Genomic DNA, 22,855 nt, shown 5'->3' with positions numbered 1-22,855 from the left:
TGTTTAAGTGCAACATTTTTAAGCGAAAAAACAAGGCAAGAGATAAGAAACACGTCTGCGGTGTATTTTGACGAGCGCTGACATTGTAAACACAAGCTCATGAACCAAGATGTATTAATTGCTCCCGTGTCTCTTTATGGCGAGACATGTGAAAATTTTAAATTAAAACCACTTAACATTTATGATATAATGATTACGATGCACAGGTAATAAAGCGACAACCAATCAGTGGCAATGCCCTAAAAACAGATTCAACAACTCATCTTAGGTTGAGTAACAATATCTATAAAACAGGTCAGCTGTATCCAGACTGTCAAAAACGTAATAAAAATAAACACTATAATTTTAACACAAATTTTGACATACCAACTCATTTTATTGACACCCAATGTTTCTTTAAGAAACACTGTGGCATGTATAAACAAAATGTTAAAGGTACCGAAGCGAGATCATGCTATTATTTACATCGGAGAGTGCATCTACGGGAAATGTTGGGTATATTAAAAAATAGAAACTAGATTGATAAGAAATGTATATATTGTTCATAAATGATACTGTAATATATATAGCTTCAATCGGCAGATGTAAACATTCAATCAGACACTGCTTATATTGCCTACGGCATTAAAGGTCTTTCGCCCTCACTTTCAATAAGCTATAAGTATAGTATATAGAGTACTTACCAATGCGAAGAAATTAGTATGGCAGTCTTCAAGGCTGGCGCCATTTGTCACAAAATTAGGATGCGTCATGGTGTCTCCATGATCAACTGAGTCCTACGGACTTAAAACGAGCTTCGTTAAGTGATTTCTACAGCCATCGGTCCGCAAAAGTTTGTGTAGCTAAGAAAAATACTTAAGAAGATGGCGACAACTATGGCGGCGGATTTGGAAAACAACTAGGCGCTAACACTGCTAAGTGACAGCGCGATTGTGATTGGATAACAGATATCACGTGTCGAAGGTCACTACGTTTTATGTCTGCTTCTCAAATTTTTAGTAAATCATGATAATCTCTCTCTCCACACAGATTATACACTTAGATGACAGAGGTAGTAAGTAGTGTAAGTGTCCTGTGCATACCTCTTTCAATCATGGAAATTTTTTGGAATTAAAAAAAAAATTACGTAGAAAGATTTGAAAATGCTACTTACTTACACTATTCAATTCATAACGGAACTTGAAAGCGGAATGAAATTACTTGCGCCGGCCGTTTTTTTATTATTATAATTTTAAATTTATTTTTCAAACAATAATTTGGTTTTTTTTAACATACAATTTTTTTCTTCTTTCGAAATTTTATTCTAATTGATAAAAGTTAGATGATATTTTAATATTTTTAAAAATAAATTGAAATAAGATTATAAAATAATAAATTATTTTTTAATAGCGTCAAAAAAAAACTGCTATTTTTTTAATCTGTTTACAATTTTTAAAAAAATATATTTTAAAATTTATTTTGATTAGTTAAGCTTATTTTTACTTTATATTAATCTTTTAAAAAATTAAATATTATTTTAATATTTAAATATATATATATAAGAAATATCGCTATAATAAAAATAAAAGTAAGAAAATTTTTTACAAGAGTTCGAGATGCTTGCTACTAATTTAATACTTTTTAAAAATAAAAAAATTATATAAATTTAATATTTTAAAAATAAATTGAAAGTTAATAACGGACTATATTCTTCTTCTATAGCGTATCGCAATGGAATTCTTTCAATAAAATCTTGAATAAGCAGCAAAACCTGAAATTAAATTTGTCTCTAATTGCATAATTATGCTTATTTATAATCCAATTAAAAATTTTGGACTGATAGTTTTAAAATTCGTCGAAAAAATTATTTTTTAAATCTATTAAGATTTTATTTGCATAAATTGATAAAAAGTTTTGAAATTTAAATGTACTTACAAGTTAAAAAATAATCATAAATTTTATAAAACGTGCCTTAAAATGAACTCAAATTAAATATTATGTGTGTACCTTTGATAAATAATTTTTTTAATTGCAACTTAGATTTAAATTAAATTTTCCGACGCTTTTTCATGTCATAATAAAAAAATAAGGAAATGTTTTTAAAAATACGAAAAAATCCAGACGGAGATATCAATGACTATTTTTTTTTTATAGAACACTGAACATTTCAATATTTTAGAAAGTTATATTTTCCATGTATTTGTTGGTAAATAGTTGCTTAAAGCAATATCCATGAAAAAAATTTTAAATAGATTTTAATTTGCTTAAAAGAACAAAAACATACACTAAATTTTGCTATGCGTAAAACAAAATATCTTGCTACAAATAAAAATGTTGTTTACAAAATATAGCCTAAAAATTTCATTTTTATGAATGATATATATATATATATATATATATATATATATATCATTCATAAAAATGAAATTTTTAGGCTATATTTTGTAAACAACATTTCACAACTAGAATGAAAACGAGCAGATAATTCAAATTTTATATATATATATATATATATATATATATATATATATATAAAATTTGAATTATCTGCTCGTTTTCATTCTAGTTATCTTTTTCTGGTGTATATATAATTTATTCAACGTCTCAAATTATGGTAATCACGTCTATCATAGCCACTAAAAAAAATAAATTTCTATTAAAAAAGCTTTATTTTTTCAATAAAAATTATTTTTAAAATTTAAAATAACCGCAAGTTAGTTTTTTTTTTAAAAAAGAAAGAAAAACAGATGATAAAATAAATCTGTCATTCGTTAAGTGTTCCATTTCCGCACTCTTGACTGAACAACAATTGTTCAATAAAATAAGATATAACTCGTCTTAAACGTTCTGATCTTATTAGTTTCACTTCCCATTTTGAAGCTATACAAGAATTTTTTTAGAACGTATCTTGCAATTTTGGAATCGTGATCAGATGACGAGGACGGCACGCAAGTAAATACAACTTTTACCAAATTCGACTGCACACAGTATGTTATGTCATTTTTTATGTAAATTTTATTTCAGTTTTTGATCTTTGATATTTTAAATGTTAACATAGCTTAATATATAATATTGTAATATAAGTTTAACTTTGGTATTTAATATAATAAATAGTTTTACATAATTTTCTTTTGCCTTTTGTTTGTCGTGGTATAGCCAAACAATTACTCTTGCACCATAAAATCCTACAAAACAAAAATAACACTGCGATTTGCGCCATTACATGTTTGACATCAGAACTATATATACAGTGGATATTTTGAGGGTAAATGTACATTGAACTCTTAGGTCTAGGGTCCTGTAATCGACTCTATGATACTAGGACACAACAGCTATTAACCATTATCTGGTCGAAAAGGACAAATTGTTTAATTGAATTATCTCTTTAAAACAATAAAAAAAAATATTATGTCTGATAGAGCTTTGCAAACAAAATGTAATGTAGTATGAAATCTCTTCAGTGATTTGGTAAAATTTAAATGAAGTCGCCGAAGGAAGCATGCCGTTATTGTAATAAACTTGTTAATTAGACAAAGCCATTATTATTATATACATTTGGGAAGCGAGAACCTAAATATTGTTTCGGTGATCTCCGTATAATTGATTTACCTGCAGTGCTATAAGAATGTATGTATAGTAAAATCTAAGTAGAATATGCAATGCTTTTAAACCAATAAATAGTTTGAAATAGCTTGCTAATTGTTATGTGGTACCAAATCAAATCTAAAATCTGTGCTTCAATTAATTAAATTATCTTCCCTTGTTTCGTGGCTCTCTCCTTTTTTTTTTTTTTTTTTTTTTTTTTTGCCAAGAAAGGTAGCTTTATGATTGAATCTCAATTTTCGAAATGAAGATTCAAGAACTATATATCTAATTTCGCAGAAAATCAGATGTTTGTGTGAGCTAAATGGCCTTTAAGTATTTCCAAAGTTGAAAATTTTCACATTAGTGTAAAGAAGAATTCTGGAAACATCAATGCCGGAAGAGAAGTCATCCATTTTGCCTAGAAACATTCGTCTCTATAAATTATAATGGTCATCTTACGGAACTATGGTGTGCACATCTAAATCTATACGAGCAACTTAAAACTGAATATTAATACATAAAACTAAATTACTCTATTATTTCTGTAATTTTCTGTAAACTCTCTAAATATCTCCCTATATAATTAATCGCTTCTAAAAAATTTTAAAAATCAAAATAAAGACTAACAATTTGGGGGGGAGGGGGGACAATCCAGAAATAGTTGAGCATGATAATATTAAAACTCTTTACAGAAAAAAATGTTGCATCTAAAGCTATTGCGCGTAATTCCTTTACAGATAGTAAATAAATGTTGATTAAAAAGGTTTTCAGAATTTTTGTTGGATGAGTTAATTTCGGAACATACCATTATATAAAAAAGATTTTACTGAACATTAAAATATTGGCTTTTCAATTATACTAGTTTCATTTCCATACAAGGTTTTCCGTTAATTTTAATAAACTTTTGGATAATTTTAAGTAAATAATATTTTTTTTATTTCTATATTTATATTCAATCATGCTACGATGATATTAAATACATTTTTCTTGGGCACACTTGAATGCTGCTTTATAATTTAAAGCAGGTTTTTAGAATAAACTTGCGCCAGAAAAAAATTAATCAATCAACAAATTAAAAATAAAATAAAGATAGATAAATCAAGCCTAAAACATTATCATCCTATGATGTGTCTGATTAGAAGTTCAAATCTTCTTTAAATACTTTTGATTCAAGAATCAACAACTTTTTCTAATTAGGAACACACATAGCGGTGCTCTGGTAGCAAGATTTCGGCTTTAGAGCCAAAATATTCGAAACCCAATTTATTAAAGACTGCCGCACAAGTGAGCCTTGTGCGTTCTGAATTCTTCGAGACCAAACGCCCTCTCGCTGATGCAGCCTTGGAAATATGGAGAAATGGGTACCATCTCAAGTAATGTTCTTGTCAATTAATCGCGGTTCGAGTTTAGTTTAGGTATATTAATGTTCCATTTTCAAGCAACACTAGGGCTATTTTGCGACGGATCTCGTAATTTTAAACTGAGGTCAGATGACACCTGAGCTGGAGCCCCCCTCTCCAAGCTTCCACACCACACCAGCGGGAGGATGTTTTGAACTGACGGATTTAACGTGCACCAGACCCGCTTACAGACGGTTCTTTGGTGAAATCGGCTCTCGATCTTGAAAGCCTCTCGTTCCGAAGCCGCGACCTTACCACCAGCCACTGCAGCCCCAGCATTCAGCAATTTAATTTTGTCGAATTGTTGCAAGAGTCAGTAATACGCTTCTGTGCTCAATTTTTGTAATTAAAAGAGTTTTCTTTCTTTTTTTAGTTAAATGTTTTTTGCATCTCTTAATTAAGAAACTTCACAAACTTCAACTCGTAATTTTGAACCGCTGTCAGATGACGAGGATGACACCTGAGCTGGCACCTCCCTCCCCACGCCACACCACACCATTTGGAGGACGTTTGGCACGATGGATTTAACGTGCAACAGACCCCCCTTACACGACGGTTCTTCGGTGGAATCGGGTCTCGAACCTGAAACTCTATGGCTCACAAGCCGAGACCTTACCAGCAGGCCTCCGCGGTCCAGTTGAATAGTGGTAGAAAGCATATAGCTCTAAATCGGTGAACTTAGATTATTTATCCCTTATATATATAGATAAGTTCGATGCTTTTTTTATTAAAGAAATAATGTTAAAAAGTAACGTATGTTTTTATTTCAAACCGCTTTTAATGTATGAAAATTCTCAATTTTTCATATGCAATTTTTTCTTTATTCAAACTAAGAATCTATGAAGCTCATCGCCGGTATCCTGGCATAGAGGTAGCGCGTATTCCCAGTGAACTGGGCGTCGCGGGTTCGAGTCACGGTTGGGGCATGGTTTTTCTTTTTCTGTGTTATATCTTGAGGTGTGTGAATGTTCCCCCCTTTATAAAGGGGTTGTGCAAGCAAATGTGACGCATGAAGTAGCTAAGTCGTACTCGTGGCGCTACTGAAAAAACAAGAGACGCTCACTCGGCTTAAATCGCTGGCAGATAACTGTCAGCGAGCTTGTAAAGTACCATAAGTCACAATACAACAAAATGAAGCGCATTTCATTCATTTATTTTCCTTCCAATTTGGTTTCAAGGATTCATTTGAAAAATTTTTTAGCAAACGCAGAGAAGGTAAATAAGTGTCACATTGTAAACAATATAATGGAACAAATAGCTAATGATTATCTTTCCAAGAATCAATAAAGAACCCACGTTCCTTTCGAGATTCCTTTTCGTCTCAAAGAGGTTTCTTTTTCATAAAAAAAGAAAGATTTTTCACTCAATAGGGATTAATCGAAGAGGTATTTGCCTTTTTTCCCTTTTTTTTTTTTTTTTTTTTTTTTTTTTTGTGGGGTGTAATTCCTTTGATTGCTTTTCAGTAGCTCAAGTTTCTGTTTAGAAATGTCACGCACCTTAAGAAAATGTTGCATTCTTCAATATTACATAGTATTATACAGAAGCCCTTTGATTCCGAAACCGAGACCTTACCACCAGGCCCTGTGGTAACCAGGACTTGCTCGAAAGTAACCCTCGTATTGAGTCTAAACTAGTTTTTGTAACTAAAATTAATCTAGAGTTAGAATTTCCAGTTCAAATTAGTCCATTTCATTTTTTGGAATAATATCCAATGATCAGCTTAACTTTTACGGATATATCTAGTTTTATCAATTGTCTTTCTCCAATCCTTGTCTGCTTAGCATTTTCCAACATTTTATCGAGTGCAATTCAGTTTTTCAATGTATTTTTTTTAATATCAATTGGTACGATAATTTTTAACATAACATTTTACAAAAGATTTCCAATATTTTAACCATACTTATACTGTTGCGCCATTAAAACTCACACCCAACCAATCAAGGAACAGCATTCAAAAAATTGCATAGAAAATTATAAATATAAAATGTACTTTGCTACGAAATTTTAAATAGTATGTATATTTTTCTGAATACGTTTACTTTCCCTATCATTATTTAGTAAGCTGAGAAAACTTATAGTAAAAAGGCTGTCAGAGTATTCTCCCCTCAACTTTTTCATACATTTCTAAGATATGGCACGGTTTGTATTTAACTTCATCAACAATAAAGGGAATCGAGTATCATTTTTTGATTTTTTTTATGATTGAGTATGCTTTTTATTTGATCGATGGAGTCCAAAATTCGATTTATATCTAAAATTTTGGTGTCAATATTTACCAAACTTTTTTTATCTAGCTTGTTCAATTTTTGAATTATCGTGTTCAAAGAAGTATATTTAAACAGATCGACAGACAGACAGAAAGTTGAAGAATTTGATCCAAAATTTGACTCAGGGTCCTTATGATTAAGGCTTGGAGATGATGGAACTTTATCATCGCGATATATCGTCCAACACATATAGATATTTTTCGATATATCGTGATATCATTATTTATTTATAGCTATTATAAGTTATAAATAGTATCTCGTAACATATTGACTGATCAAACGACTTCAAATAAAAGGAAGTTCCAATTTATATAATAAAAATATTTCTTTTCTTTTGAATAAAAATAGTTAGAAAATAATTTTTTTGAAACCCCTTTAATAAAGTGATGCTACAATGGCAAAGCAATGTCTGCATGTTACAATTTATAACATTTGGTTTAAAACAATTATTTTTGTATATTAGAATATGGCAGTATTTATAGAAATATTAACAAAAATTCTGCATGAAGGACAATAAGAATGAAGAGTAACAAAAATAAATACTACCCGGCAACCAAAACGAAATCGAAAACACAAGTTAACTGTGAATATCGATTTTTTATCGCAATTTATCATGAACTGTTATTCATAATCATGCTTTCATTATTTCTATATTTTTCAAAAACTGGCATCAAAAAATAAATTTTTTAAAATTTCGATTTTTTTTTCCAAATAAATCGAAAATCGGCACAGCCCTACTTATGATAAACCCAATATGATCAAAATTCTTTCAAACAGATCAATGTGTCTTTTAGTTATCTTGCTCTTTATAGATAAGTCAACCATCTAACTCTCCGACCCGCCACGAAGGCACACGGATTTAAACCATAAAAACTGAATGACCAGAACGCCGCAACAGCAACATTGGCGGGAACTGTGGTTGAGTCCTAATAGCCGTCACCGGCCACGGTACAACCCTCCCCGAAGGAAGTACGTCCCGTCATCGATGGGAGGAGTCAGATCCCCCACCTATTAGTGTACCCTCCAGGGTGGAGAGATCCAGCCATCATGCTGGAAGCATCTCATCCTCATTTCGAGGTGCTCCACCGGCGGGTGCTCTTTATAGATAAGCAGACTGACAGAATTTCTGTAAAAGATTTTATTCAATATTTGATACAGATTGGTAGCTTTGGTGTCTGTATCACATTCCAAATTTCAATCATCTAGTTTCTTCGGTTTTTGTGTTATTCTGTTTGCAAGCAGGCATGCTCCTAAAAATGTTTTTCAAGCGCAGAGGGAGGTGATCTTAAACATAAAGATTCATCAAAATCTTAAGGTAAAATTTTTTTTATGATTATGTTACTTTCTCTTTCATATGGGAAAGTCAAAATGATTTTAGTTTTATTATTGATTGCTTGTTCAAGATTCCTGTCATGAAAACGCTTGGCCTATATTTGTTAGAAAATTTAGCTCTCAAATCTGTTAATATAATATAGGTTTTTAAGGCCCCTTGTTCGACACTGAACGAACATGTATGCTGCTTGTTATGTTTCTGAGTCTTTTTTACAATTTATCAAATCTATTAATAAATCTAAACTGAATAATTTCGCATTTTTTATGATTAATTTAATTTAGTAATACAGGTTAAATAATTTTCTAATTTTAATAGTTATAATTATCTACCATTAATTATAATATGCTAGTAATATTATATAATCTTAATTATTTGAAATAGATTTAACCACATTCACAAACATCATTTAGACAGAAAATCGAATCGATTTCAATGTCAAAGCCAAATGAAATTGGAGTCGTTAGTTTAGTTTAATTTAATTCTATTAACGTCCCTACACTAGGACTATTTTGGGACGGACCTCGCAATTTTGAACAGCGGTCAGATGACGAGAACGGGACCTGAGTTGGCGCCCCCTTCTCCAAATTTTCACATCACACCAGCGGGTTGAAGTGGTTAAGGTTTACACATCTATGACATCCAGATTTAAAAATGTTCGATTTAATTATAATATTAATTAATGATTATTCGATTAAAAGAATAATATTATTAAATAATTATAATTTATTTAATAATAAGAAAAATATTATTAATTTAATAATATTATAATTTATTTAATAGTATTTAAGAATATTACTAAATAATTATAATTTTATCAAATTTGCAAATTTTATATATTTTACGTTCGTGTCAATTAAAGCGTATGCCTAAATGCCGGTTAAATGCTTTCTGGACCAAGTGTAACGAGTACTTCAAATTTACAAAGCGTGAGTTAATACTTAAATGACGGATATCTGAATAAGCAATTTAAGAATATAAAATTCTTCTAAATTATATCATTGCCATAAACATAGCATTCCGATTCAGTCATCAAAAAATAATTTCAAACAAATACAATAATTCAGTCATTCATATCATAAACCAACGACAGTAGTCTTCCTCGTAGTAGTCATTCCTAAATTCCACATATTCTCTAATAAATATATTTTTGTATTATTAAAAAAAAAATGTCATTGGCAAAAAACAAAAACAAACAAAAAAAACATAGTTACGAAAGTGCCTATTAGAGTGCAATATGTGACGAGTAATCGCTAAGATGCTATTTATGCTCAAGTACCAAAAAGTATTGAGTTTTTGCTTTATCGCACTTACATGCTTGTGAAAGTACAAACAAACAGACCGTCAACAATATGACGGATTTGGTTTCAAATTTGACATATATCTACAGTTTTGATGTTAAATCTGTGCATCAAATTTAACTCATATAGCTCTCTCCGTTTTGTAATTATTGTATTAACTTATATTCAGATAATTGGACAAACAGACTTCCCCTGAATAAATTTCGTTCGAAATTGATAGAATTCTACAAATTTGAAGTAGATATTAAAAATCAAATTTCATCCATCCAGCTCAAAACACTTTTGAACAGTCATGGTCAGAGTCAGATATAATTCCAAAAACGCGTTTCTCAGTTTCAGGGAGACCTGAAATGTGAAGATCAGACCATATCTCGAATTTTTTGACAATTGTGATATTTTGTATACTTCGTTACAAAACAATCGGAAAACACAATTAAAAATAAACTATGAAATTAACTTTCTACAGTACTCTATTATCTACAGTACGATTCAAAGTAGCGCCAATAAAATAAAAAGGCTGTTGTTCAGAAACAAACAAACAAAATCTAATAAGAATATATAGTCGCAAACATCTTCGGAGTCATTCGACGATATTTAAAATAATATACATGACACAAAAATAACATATAGAAATCAGTTGACAATTTTTTTCACTAGATTCGTGCACAAACAACCCGTGTTTGAAAAATAATACAAGAAGGATTCAAAGTTTCTAGGGTAATCATTTACTTCTTTCTTGTCAATACAACATTAAAAAATGAAACATTTACACGAAATTTCCAAGTGCAAGTAGATATTGCTGTTAAAAATATTCCTTCTAGACCTTTTTCAAAAGAAATGTGACTTTCATAACCAGGTGATTTTTGAAAAACAACATAAAAAAACGATAGGGGGATCTACATCTGGTAATTAAAATGGTCATTTGATACGCGTATCACGTGTTCAGCATCATATTAAACTAACGTCGTCGTTCTAGCGCAAGACGTTACTTACCAAGAGCTCAAAATAAAACCACAAGCTCAGAAAGACATTAGAAAATTAAATTTTCAAAACTCGATTCCGATTATTAAAATGTTGTTTTTGTTGTTTTCGAACTAAGTTCTTTTTCAGGATAAATAAACTAATCAATGAAAAAAATTAAGGACAACCGTTGGGGGTCAAAATATATTTGGTACGTCTGGTAGTTTAGTTTTATTCTCTATATATCAATTAATATTGTCTTTATATTGATAATTTAAGTGGTAATTTGATGATTGATCTTTTATTTGTTACAATGTAATCAATATTGTAGCAAAAAGTATGTATTCTGTACTTCGTTACTATACAACAAGAGAACAAACTTAAAATTCGTCTGTTAAGTTGAACGAAATAGAATTGGCATATTTAAAGCATTGCATTTTTTAAAAAATATTATAATGAAATCCATACATAAATATGTAATTTAGCGGTTATTCAACGATTTGTCACTTACTAGTTCTTCAAATGATTTTATTGATAATTTTATAGCGATACCCTTTTTCAAAAATATCAAATATTTTCAAAACAAAACATTGTTTGAATATAACTAAATTGTTACACAACTTTTCTCGCATATAATAATGCATAACTTATCTGACCAAAAATCTGCTTTTGGCGATCAGCTTATTAGCCAGGAATAGTTCTCTACAGAATTTTCAATTACATATTTATGTACCTTGGTCTCTTAATAGCTTCTTCAGCATAATATTTTTAAGCAACAAATTTCGATAGTCACATATTATTATACAAGCCTTATAATATTTTGCTCATTGTTCTATATGTCTCTTTAATTTGCTGTCAGCTGCCGTAAGATGTAAATTTAAATTTGAAATGGAAGTGATAAAACTTCAATAAATAAGAAAACTTTTAATGCAGGAACCAAACATATATTTTTTTTAAATATGATTACAGAAAATGGAATCTTTTTGCATTGTATCTTATGTATACCACAAAATAATTTTTTATATAATTGATATAATATTTCAAAGAATTATTTTTAAAAATTTCTCTGATTCATCGTATAATTCAGTTGTACCTCCAAAACAATTTAAATGCGGTAAATAATAATTTATTTTATTTCAATCAATAAATGCACTTCTGAAAACAATTATGAAATCTAAATTTTATACTGTCCTTCGATCCTGTAAATCATATTTAATAAAATTATCTTGATAATCTAACGTTTCAGGCTGCTTCGATCAAGCCTGACCAAGTTATAAAGCTTTGAATATCATTATTTACCGACAATCAACATTTTCATTATTTTAGACAATCAGTCTTGGGGATCCATGCCCAGATTAGCGTATTTATTTCAAGACGGTGGATGAAGAGATCAAAAATCGCGCGTTTTTGTATAATACTGACATTCAAATTTTCATAACTCAATCAGTTTAAATGGCAAAAAAGTAGGACTCTTTTTATTTAACATATTAATATCTCAAAAATATTTTATTAAACGTGATTCACAGAAGAGAGGATATATATAAAAATTTTAAATTCGTAATTCATCAGAGCATTTATTAATTCAAACTACATCAAATATAGTTAATTTATTTAATCTAGACCATAGGTTCCCAAAGTGGTCCAGGTGGACCCCCAAGGGACACAGGAGACCACACGGGGGTCCACGTAGACGTGAAAAGAAAACAGGGGTTCACAAGTTGTAAGTGAGGGTCCACGAAAAATTTTCTGGTTTTCATAATAAAGAACAAAAATTTTGGCTTGGATTTACCTATCAACGTAGGCAGGTAGCGTCATTCACTAGGTAAGTACTCAAAAATATTCGAGACTCAGTTCAAACACAGAACTGAATAGAACAATAGATAATAGTACAAGTGTACACCACATGTCGAGACTTGCAAAGTGCCGCCCTTGCGCCCGCTCGTCCGGGATGCTTGTTTAGACCTGCTTGCTTGTTTAGAAACGGAAGAGGCTAATGTGGTATTACAAGAGGAGCTACTTGAGCTCAGCACCAACGAGGAACTGAAGGTGGAATTTAAAAAAGGCTATCAAACATTTTGGCTGCAGGCAGAAATCCCCGAAAAATATCCTGGGCTGTGGGAAATTGCGAGAAAATTTTTGATAGCGTTTCCCTCGTCATATCTTGTCGAATAAAGTTTTAGTGCCGTTACCAACCTGTTAACAAAAAAAAAAAAGGAGCAGATCGAACATCACAGAACGGGGAGATTTGAGATTACTTCTTACAAAACTGAAGCCAAATATTGATAATTTGCTGTCAATTCATCAAATACATCCGTCTCATTAAAAGTGTGACTATTTTTTATTGTTGATTTTTTGTCAGTTGTTGATTTTTTGTAATGATAAATTTTTATAATTTTTGTATAACCACAAGTATTATTTTAATAAACAGGACACAAGAAAATGTGCTACTTTTTTTTTTCTTCTTAACACCCCCAATTTAGGGTGATATTTTTAAGGAGTTTTGGAAATACAGTAGAAATGTAGCAGCAGGGGGTCTACCGAAAATAGTAAAACTTTGAAAGTGGTCCACGAGAAAAATAAGTTTGGGAACCTCTGATCTAGACCATATTTTATCAGATATATAAGCCAATTCATAAATTTTTAGAAATTTGCTATTGAGTTCTGATTAGAGAGTACATTCTATGCTTAATAAATTATGTATGCTTTGAATAAAACTGAATTATTGAATTAATAGTATAGCTTTTTTAAAACATCAGAAAAAAACTTTTTTCTCGCATTTTTTTAAGAAAATATCGTCTTTCATATTTATTTCATTTTATACAAACATGTGCTGAATATTACTCTTTCTTAGGTTTCGTTTGCAGTAAGGATTAACTTAATCTTTCAGAATGAGTTTTTGTCAACGTGATAGCAATGCACTGATAAAAGCTAAATTTTCCCACATATTCATAACGCACTAGTGCAGGTTAAATTTTATTTTCATTTATGCGAAGCAAATTGTTGGAAAATATGATTAAAATATTTTTTAATTAATTAAAAATAGAAGCTTAATTTATAGGTTAAAACATTGGTAACATAGGAAACATCCTTTTTTGAATTTAAGATGATATCAAAAACAGCTTTGTACTGTAGTATTTCGCGGAAAAACGCCAAAATCTCGCTTCATTTTTAATTAATTAAAATTCTAGTTAAAATTTCAAAAAAAAATCGCTTCTAGGCACAAATTTTCATTCTCCAAAGTAAATATAGGCTAACACATGCATACAGACATACACATTCATATTTATTGTAAGTAAAGATAAAGATTAACTACTTCCAAGAGACAGGATTTAAAAGAGTTTTATTACCTCTTGAGCTATCATACAGAGATCACATTTCAGGTGAAAACAAATTTAAGAAAAACAGTTTTTTAAAGAATACTTTTATTACAGCACTAAAAAGAAGAATTTCAGTTTAATTATTTCCTATTTAGTAATTGATTTTAAATGAAATAACATGAGTATTACGGAATCTTATGATGAATTTTTCTTTAATTCGTTATCATATGACAACATTCGAATAGTTTAGTTTAGCTACATTAACGTCTCGTTTTAAAGCAACACTGGGGTTATTTTGGAACGGATCTCGTAATTTTGAAACGCAGTCAGGTAACGAAGACAGCACCTGAGCTGGCACCCCCTCTCCAAACTTCCACACTACACCAGCGGGAGGACGTTTGACCCTGACGAATTTAACGTCCACCACTAGGGTTCTTCGGTAGAATAGGGTCTCGAAACTGAAACCCTCCGGTTCCAAAGCCGAGTCCTTACCACAGCCCGACTTAGGAATAAATTTTATCAAGCGATGAATTGTTAACTTATGAAAATGTTGAAATAATGCATTATCATCTAAAAAAAAATAGGTATACAAAATTTCTCTGAATTATGTGAAAAATCGGTAACGTAATTCCATCTTTGAAACTAGGGTTTATACAAAACCCGACTTTTTGAAAAACCGGTTTTCGAATTCAATATTTCCAAAAAACCGGTTTTAGCTGGTTTTCGAATTTTTGTCACAAAAAAAATAGAATAGGGAAAAATATTTTATTTAATTGATATAAAATAACAAAAAACGAAATCAATATTGAAGTCAAAATATAAAAAAAATTAAGGATTACATATACACATTACTTACACAAAATAACGAAAACACAAACAAAAATTTCAAATAATATTCATATTATTTTCACTCATTCTAATTTCTCCTAAGAAAATAGGATTTAAAAAAACATAAGATATTTATTCACTGAACGGTGGCCAAGTCTTGTTCTTATTTTGGACATAATAATGCCTGAAATTGAAAATACTCGTTCACTAGCTACTGAGCTTGCTTGGTTTTATAGTTTTCGAGGCATCAAATAACAAATCTATAATTTTTGTTCTTTTATTCGTTGCCGCAAATAATGAAAATTCATCTTTCAGTGTCTTTGGATTTGTAAGTTTTTCTTTAGGGTCTTCAAGAAACTTAAGAATTGATTTTTCTATGGCTTTTTTTTAAAAAAAGCGTTACTCTGATGTAGTATCTTCGGTTTGCTTTTCATCAGAATCGGTTTCCAGATAACTTAATAATTTCTGTTTTTGAAGCTAAAGAAAGTACACTAGATTTCTTCGCTGAACTAGAAATGTTTTGTGGATTTTGCAAATACAGGCAAAAGAGTTGATAAATTCTACTTGTCTTCTTTCTTGAATTCGTTCTTCTAAAGCATATGATAATTTCAAACTTATTTCAGTGTTTAAATTTTTTAGTTCAATTAACAGAAATTCAAATATACCTTCACTTGCTAATAAATTCGCATCTCGTCGCCCTAAGTCTGCAGCTGTTAGATGAATCGGTCTCAACCGATAAAATTCAATTAAAAAAAATTATTTTATTTATTTATTGAGAAATATTCAGGTGCTCCAGAAAACCGGTTTTCTAAATTTAAAAACCGGTTTTCGAATTTGACAAATTTACTTTTAAAAAAACTGTTTTTTTTAAAACCGAGTTTGAAAACCGACAAACCCTATTTGAAACGTGAAACAAGACAAATTAAAAATGGGTTTTAGAAATATCTTTTGTATTCCATTTCAAAATAAATAAATAAATATAGCACATAAATATAAACAAATACTGATAGCAAAATAAAAATAACAGCAACAAAACTGAAGGACGCGCAATTTTTGGCGCATTTAATTCCTGGTCTGATCATTTTGTGATTATTTTATTACGACAAAAAAAAGCTTTATATTAATAGAAGCTTTTCTTTTTTTTCTATACTATCTTCAAAAGACATTCTCATAACGTAGGAAGTAAGATAATCTGATATTTTCCCCAGTTAATTGCTATTTGTTTTTCTTCAAGACTAGCTTCTTGCCATTTAAGCTATTCTCAAAACATGGCACTTTTTTTCTATTATTATTTTAGCAGCTTTTCATTAGTTGGCTCCCCCGTTGGCAATTGCCGTGCCCTAATATTAACATAATAATATGAATAAGCAGCTTGGTGTCTGTAAATTATGACAACAATGATGCGACGTAAATGGTTAAAAAAAAATCTTTCAATACATTCCATATTGCGGTAGATCATTTTGGAACCCTCACCCCCCCCCCAAAAAAAAAAGACTCAATTTTGAGCTCGAGATCACTATCGTTGACGGAAAACTACCAAATTCTGCATGCAGTTAATTTTTGTTTAGTAGGTTCTTAATGAGAAATAGTTTTCAAAATTTGTTCGAGATTTTTTAATTCAATATTGAAATAAAGTGACGTTTTCCTCTCTAATTTCGAAAAATATTTTAGTACAACCACCGTAATTGAGGGTGAGAAGCCTCCAGCATGGTGGTTGGTTCTCATCACCTCTGTGAGTAGACATAAAGGTGGAGATCTGGCTCCTCCCATCGATGACGAGACGTATTTCCTCAGGGAAGTGTTGTACTGTGGCCAGTGATGACCCTTAAGACTCAACCACAGTTTCCACGAGTGTTGCTGTTGCGGTGGTCCGGTCATTCAGTTTTTATCCGTGTGCCTTCGGGCGGGTCGGAGAGTTAGTTTATGACCTAAGCCGCGTTCCTAAGAATTGTGCGTCTGCATACATGGCGCACTTTTCCCGCTTTCCCCTCTCTTGCAGTTTTCAGGGTTCTTTGATGTCTGTCCAGTTTACAAACAATTTGCGGGAAACTCTGGATCGCGTCCACAGACATCAGAGAACTCGGAAAACCGCAAGAGAGGGGAAAGCGGAGAAAATGTGGCATATCTGCAGACGCACAAGTCGTTGGAACATGGCTTTAGTACAACAACCAGCAGAGATCTCAATGAAATTTTGTCGCACGCTCTCTAATAAAAATGCTGTTTCCATTCAAGCTTAAGATTATAAACCTTAAGCAATCTGTAAACAATGCTAAGTTGAGATTTCTATTTTCAGTGTGTGCCTTTTAGTGTAGTAAAGAATTATATTAATGTATCATTAGTCGTATACCATTGGCAAAAATAGTTACGAAAGACCCTACTAAAATTAGATCTTTAATTATTTTTAACGACTGATTACTGGTATGTGGTTAATACACAAGTACCAGAAAATGAAATATGTACAATGCTATGTAAATTAATTGGGTAAGATGTCAAATTTTTCGTGCATCGGTCTGTAAAAAGCGTCCAAAATACGTATTCTCAAAATAGATTCAGTAAAATTGCTAGATTCATGCCAAAGATCTGTATTTTGGAACTATTACCAGATACGCATTTTGTAACTACCTTGTATTCTACTGGTAAACGCCATGGAAGGTATTCGCTTTGTTATCTAAACTCCACAATTTTATGCAGTAGGAAGGGGGGGGGGGAGGTTAATTGGAGGGTATGCGAGAATGTTTTGGGAAGACCATTTCCATTTGTTTTTGTCTAAGAATTGAAAGGAATAGAAAACAGTAACTTAGACTGAAAGGAATTTTCCTTTGCCTTCCAGCTTGCTGAGAGGAATTTTTTTAGTTGTTCTGAAAATATTTTGTCATAATCTTTTTTCTTGGAAGAATGTGAGTTTGTTTTATTATTTGTTATTTGCTATTTTTAACATGTGTGAATCGCAACGACATTGATGAGTTAGTGTATGAGCATAGACAGAACAGTCGAAGATCTCATGAAGCTGAATTCTGGGTCACAGCAAAAAGCTACGGAGGAAATTTGGTCAAGAAACGGAGAAATAATAAATGAAACTGAGCTAAAAGCTTTCAACGAAATAAGAGAAATGCTGAAAATATGGAAAATTATTTAGTGAAAAGCATCACCCTGACAAGACAGTAACTATGTGCGTTACAAATGCATTAAACGACAACGTTATGTTTCATTTATTTCAAATTTTGAAGCACAGTCAAAGAGAAATATCTTTAGAGAATTTTCTTGTAAAAATAAAGCTTGCATTATAAATAATAAATTACATTATTATAAATTTGTTTGAGTACATTTTTCGGAATGGAACGCATTGTTCTATTTTACATGGGTTCCCATGGAAATAATTGTTTTGCTTAACGAATGTTTCACATTATTAGGAATTGTTTCAGATTAGGGAACAGTTTATACTCGTTAATAAGTTTCATTGTACATCAATGTTTTTTTTTTAAAAATCGAAACACAAAAATTCTTATTGAATTATACTCTGGTATATTACGTTTATTGTGAAATAATATATTCTGCAGAGCATCTAAAACTTCAATCTTTAATTATTCTTTTTTTTTTTTTTTCTCTCCTTATATTTTTACAAAAGTGCTTCGATTAACAAGCATGATCCTGGATCAGCTGAAGTTAAATCGCTTCCTTTTCCAAACTGAACTTATAACTTGAGGGGAAATGAGTAGAAAATTAGGAAGGCATATAGCACAATGAATTTAACTATCTAAGATTTCTAAAATAGTGTGAGTTATATAATTTGAATAAAACTGGAAAGTTAAAAATACTTTGCTCTCGCAGCTAATAAATTACTTACAAAAAAATTCATTTGAAATTTTATGCAACCCTTAATTCCAGCGAATCAGATGTTCGAAAACAACGACTTGTAATATAACAAGGAAAACATAAGTATGCCTTTTAGATGCCTCTTTTTCCATCGATTGGAAATTTCATATCAGACACTAACTTAGCTTTCTGATAAATTGTATGCGGACGCCAGTAAATAATTCATTGCGCTGCATGTTCTAATGAAGCAGTTTTAATTAAAACTCATTCAGAATTTAGGTATATACATAAAATTTCTGCTACGGCAGTGATATATATTCACAGGTTTAAAAGTATAAAATTCAACATTCACAGGAAAAAGAATTCTATAACTTACAACGAACAATTCCTTTTCGTACCGAGATTACATCTGAAAGTAAACATAATGACGTCACAAACATAATGAGTCAGAATAGAAATAATGTTGCCAAAAAAGGAATTTACAAAGATTAATTAAGACAATAATTAATCTTTGATAATTACTGTCTTTTTTTAAATAATTTTTTAAAAAAGACAATAATTACGTTGAGAGTTAACTTCAAATTATATAAATGTAAGGTAGCCTTAGCGATGTATACTCTACTTTAACAAACATCATTCAAGGTATTTGTAAAATATCTTCAATAATTACTATGGATGTGATATGAGAGAACACTTTATTTGCAATTATTTACATAGAAAGTTTCGAAAGCATATTCCATAAGCATATCAAATATACAAAGATTTTAAGAATGCTGACTTGGATACTACGTTTTATTAAAAACTGTCGTCTTAAAGAAAAATGTAAGGAAACCGAACTAACCTATGAAGAAGTCCAATCAGCTGAAAACTGTTTGCTAAAGCTAATTCAAAAGGAAAGTTTTGCAGGAAGCAAGATGAAAGCATTGAAAAATATACAAACTTTCAAAAACGATTCCGACATTCTTAAAGTTAGAACTAAGCTCATACTGGGAGAAGAAGAGAATTTTAAGTGTCCTATATTGTTGCCAGGTAACCATGAAATAATACGTCGATTGATACACCAGAAACATTGTGAGTTGCAGCATGCCGGACTTCGAACTCTCATTTCCGATTTGAGGGAAAATTACTGGATTATTTCTGTCAATAAAATAGCAAAACAAGTAAGCTCTCATTGTATTACTTGCAAAAGATTTAAAGCCAAACCTACGGAGCCACCTTTAGCATCTCTTCCTAAAAATAGAATAAAAGTTGCTGCAGCATTTGAAGTCACAGGGATTGATTTGGCAGGCCCATTGTTTTTGCGTTCTGGAGAAAAGACATGGATTGTCCTTTTTACCTGTGCTATTTATAGGGCTGTTCATCTTGAGTTAGTCAATTCCTTGTCCACGGAAGCCTTTATAATGACTTTAAGAAGATTTTTTGCTAGGAGAGATCGAGTTAATATAATCTACACTGATAACGGCACCAACTTCATTGGTTCAAGTAATGCCTTGAAAAATCTAGATTGGGAGAAGATCATGTCGTTTTCCACTATCAAGAAAATTAAATGGAATTTCAACCCTCCAACTGCTGCATGGTGGGGTGGATGGTGGGAGCGGATGATTCACATGCTAAAAGAAATGCTAAGGAGAATTTTGGGCCGAAAGAGTATTGATTATGAAGAATTGGAAACTCTTATATGTGACTGTGAAGCTACAATAAATTCCAGGCCTCTCACATATATTGAAGATAATTCAGAAGGTCTAAGGCCATTGACACCTGCTTGTTTCTTGCAAGGCATTCCTAGTAGTGATACAACTGATTTAGACGAAATCGACAGTAAAAGCCTAAATAGAAGATTACGTTTTATTCAAAAACTACGGCATGATTTAAGAACGAGATTTCGCAACGAATACTTAGCAATGTTAGTGCATAAAGGTCGTCACACCCGAGATGAATCTTTGAATGTTGGAGACATAATTCTCCTTGAAACTGATGGAAAACGCCTTCACTGGCCCTTAGGAATTGTAACTGAAGTCTTCCCTGGAGCAGATGGACATTCAAGAGTCGCCAGAGTAAGAACAGCTCAAGGGGGAAAATTAAGACCATTCCAGAGACTTTATTCCTTGGAAATCAGAAGTTCTGAAAAATTACCATTCATTGCTCAGCAAAAGGATAAAGACACAAACACTCAACTTCCTGCAACTCCAGCTGTTTCAGATCAAGATTCCAGTGAAGATGATGATTATATAACCAAAGTAACTCCTGATGTTGTCACTAAAGCTGGCCGGCGTATTAAAATTCCCAACAGACTCGATTTATAACTTTTGTTGCAATTTCAGGTACTACATAAAATTGCAAGGTGGGAGATTATGTAAGCGTCATACTAGTTGCAACTCAACTCCACTCCAAAGTGTAATTAATTCAGATTTCGCTTTCTCGATGTAAATATGCTTTCGAAACTTTCTATGTAAATAATTGCAAATAAAGTGTTCTCTCATATCACATCCATAGTAATTATTGAAGATATTTTACAGTATTCGCAGCCTTATCCAAGATCCACAATTTTATGCGAAGAGAGGAGGAGGAGGAGGGGGGGGGGAATAAATTGGAGAGTATGCGAGAATGTTTTGGGGAGATCATTCCAATTGGCTTTTATCTACGGACTGAATGGGAATTGGAAAATAGTAATTTAGATGAAAAAGAATCTACCTTTGCCTTCCAGCTTAAGGAGAGGAATTTTTTTTTCGAAGTCAAGAATAAATACTTATTTTTTTAGAATTGATTATTTTATTTAATCTAATGTTTTGAAATGCAGTACACTCCCGAGTATCCAGTGCGTGACTATCCGGCCTAGTTTTCTTTTATGATAATTAAATGAGGAAGGCCACGCATTGCAGAAGCAGTAATCTACTAAGGACTTTTCAAAAACTAAAAACTGTAAGTTTTGACTCTTATCTTAGAATTACCTTTTCTTATCTGCATCATCATTTATCAATGAAAAATAAAACCAGTTTGAATCCATTTTCTTAAGAATTAAGCCTACGATGTACTTTAATCTTTTGTTTATATTACCTGCATTTAAGTTGAGCATTACAGAATTTGTGTTAAAATGTGAACAGTTTATATCCTTTAACTTACTTTGTCTCTAATAAATTCTGGAAACGTGCGCTGCAGTATATAAACATATTTAAATTACCAGTACAGAGTTTTCTATTTTAACTCGATACGTTGCCAGGCCGCGTTCACATTCGATATGGCTTGAGATAAATGGAGGGCTTAGTACTCAATAAGAAATGAGAAAATAAGTATTACGTAATACATTTGGCATAAAAACTTTGTCTTATGGTATTGGGGGATAAAGAAATTAGCTCATAGAAACCCGGCCTATCCGGCTTTTTTTGTTATCTGGTTACATTAAGCCGGATACTCGGGAGTGTACTGTATAGTATAGACTTTAACAGAGTTTCTATCCGAGATATTTGTAAATTAAGACCGCATATCTAGAAAAGATTTTGTTGTTCTTCTTTTACTAAGCAAGTTATTCAAATTGAGAACGCATTTTCGAGAAAAATTGTGCTGGTCTTCCAAATCAAACTGTCGAAACAACGTCATTTTTCAGTTGCAGGTCAGTTAACAATCTTGTTGTCAATTTTTTTTTTTTCTCTTCCCCTATAGAGTTCTCTGTATGAAACAAATGAAGCGCCATTTTGTATTGCAGATCATTCTGATGCCATTTATTGCAATGATTTAATTGCTTCTAGAAGAAATCTTCGCATCAGATGAATTTATTTTTCGATAAAGATTTTAATCTGATACATATTAGGAAGTATTAATTAGATTTTATTATTTCATTTGAATTTCATATTAAATTTTAATATAAATTTCAGCTTTTTAGCAAATATCAGTAATAATATATGGAAAGCTACATTCTACTTAATAATTTTTAATAAAATAATACTTAAACATTATTATTTTATGTTGATTTTTAAAGACACTTATTTGTGGTAATATTTATATATTTTTAACCGTGATAATAGATATTTATATAAAATAATAATGTAAATATATAATAAGTGAATGACATAAAATTAAT

General features: G+C 31.1%; 2 protein-coding genes across 2 annotated transcripts in view; one reads left to right on the top strand and one right to left on the bottom strand.

The window, feature by feature from the left end:
• The window catches only part of LOC129955991 (mediator of RNA polymerase II transcription subunit 13-like), a 64,302-nt gene extending 63,391 nt beyond the window's left edge, over positions 1-911 (bottom strand). Inside the window, exon 1 of the mRNA XM_056068267.1 lies at positions 684-911. Coding sequence (XP_055924242.1) covers positions 684-752 — 69 coding nt within the window. The 5' untranslated portion in view covers positions 753-911. The remainder of the gene's footprint in view (positions 1-683) is intronic.
• Positions 912-19,694: 18,783 nt separating this feature from the next.
• LOC129962196 (uncharacterized) lies at positions 19,695-21,083 on the top strand. Its single transcript, XM_056075936.1, has one exon. It carries the CDS (start codon positions 19,695-19,697, stop codon positions 21,081-21,083), a length of 1,389 nt encoding a protein of 462 aa, XP_055931911.1.
• Positions 21,084-22,855: the final 1,772 nt, after the last annotated feature.

The sequence above is a fragment of the Argiope bruennichi genome, chromosome 2 (assembly GCF_947563725.1).
Source record: "Argiope bruennichi chromosome 2, qqArgBrue1.1, whole genome shotgun sequence".
Classification (NCBI taxonomy): Eukaryota; Metazoa; Arthropoda; class Arachnida; order Araneae; family Araneidae; genus Argiope; species Argiope bruennichi.
This window is presented reverse-complemented; position numbering and strand designations above follow the sequence as displayed.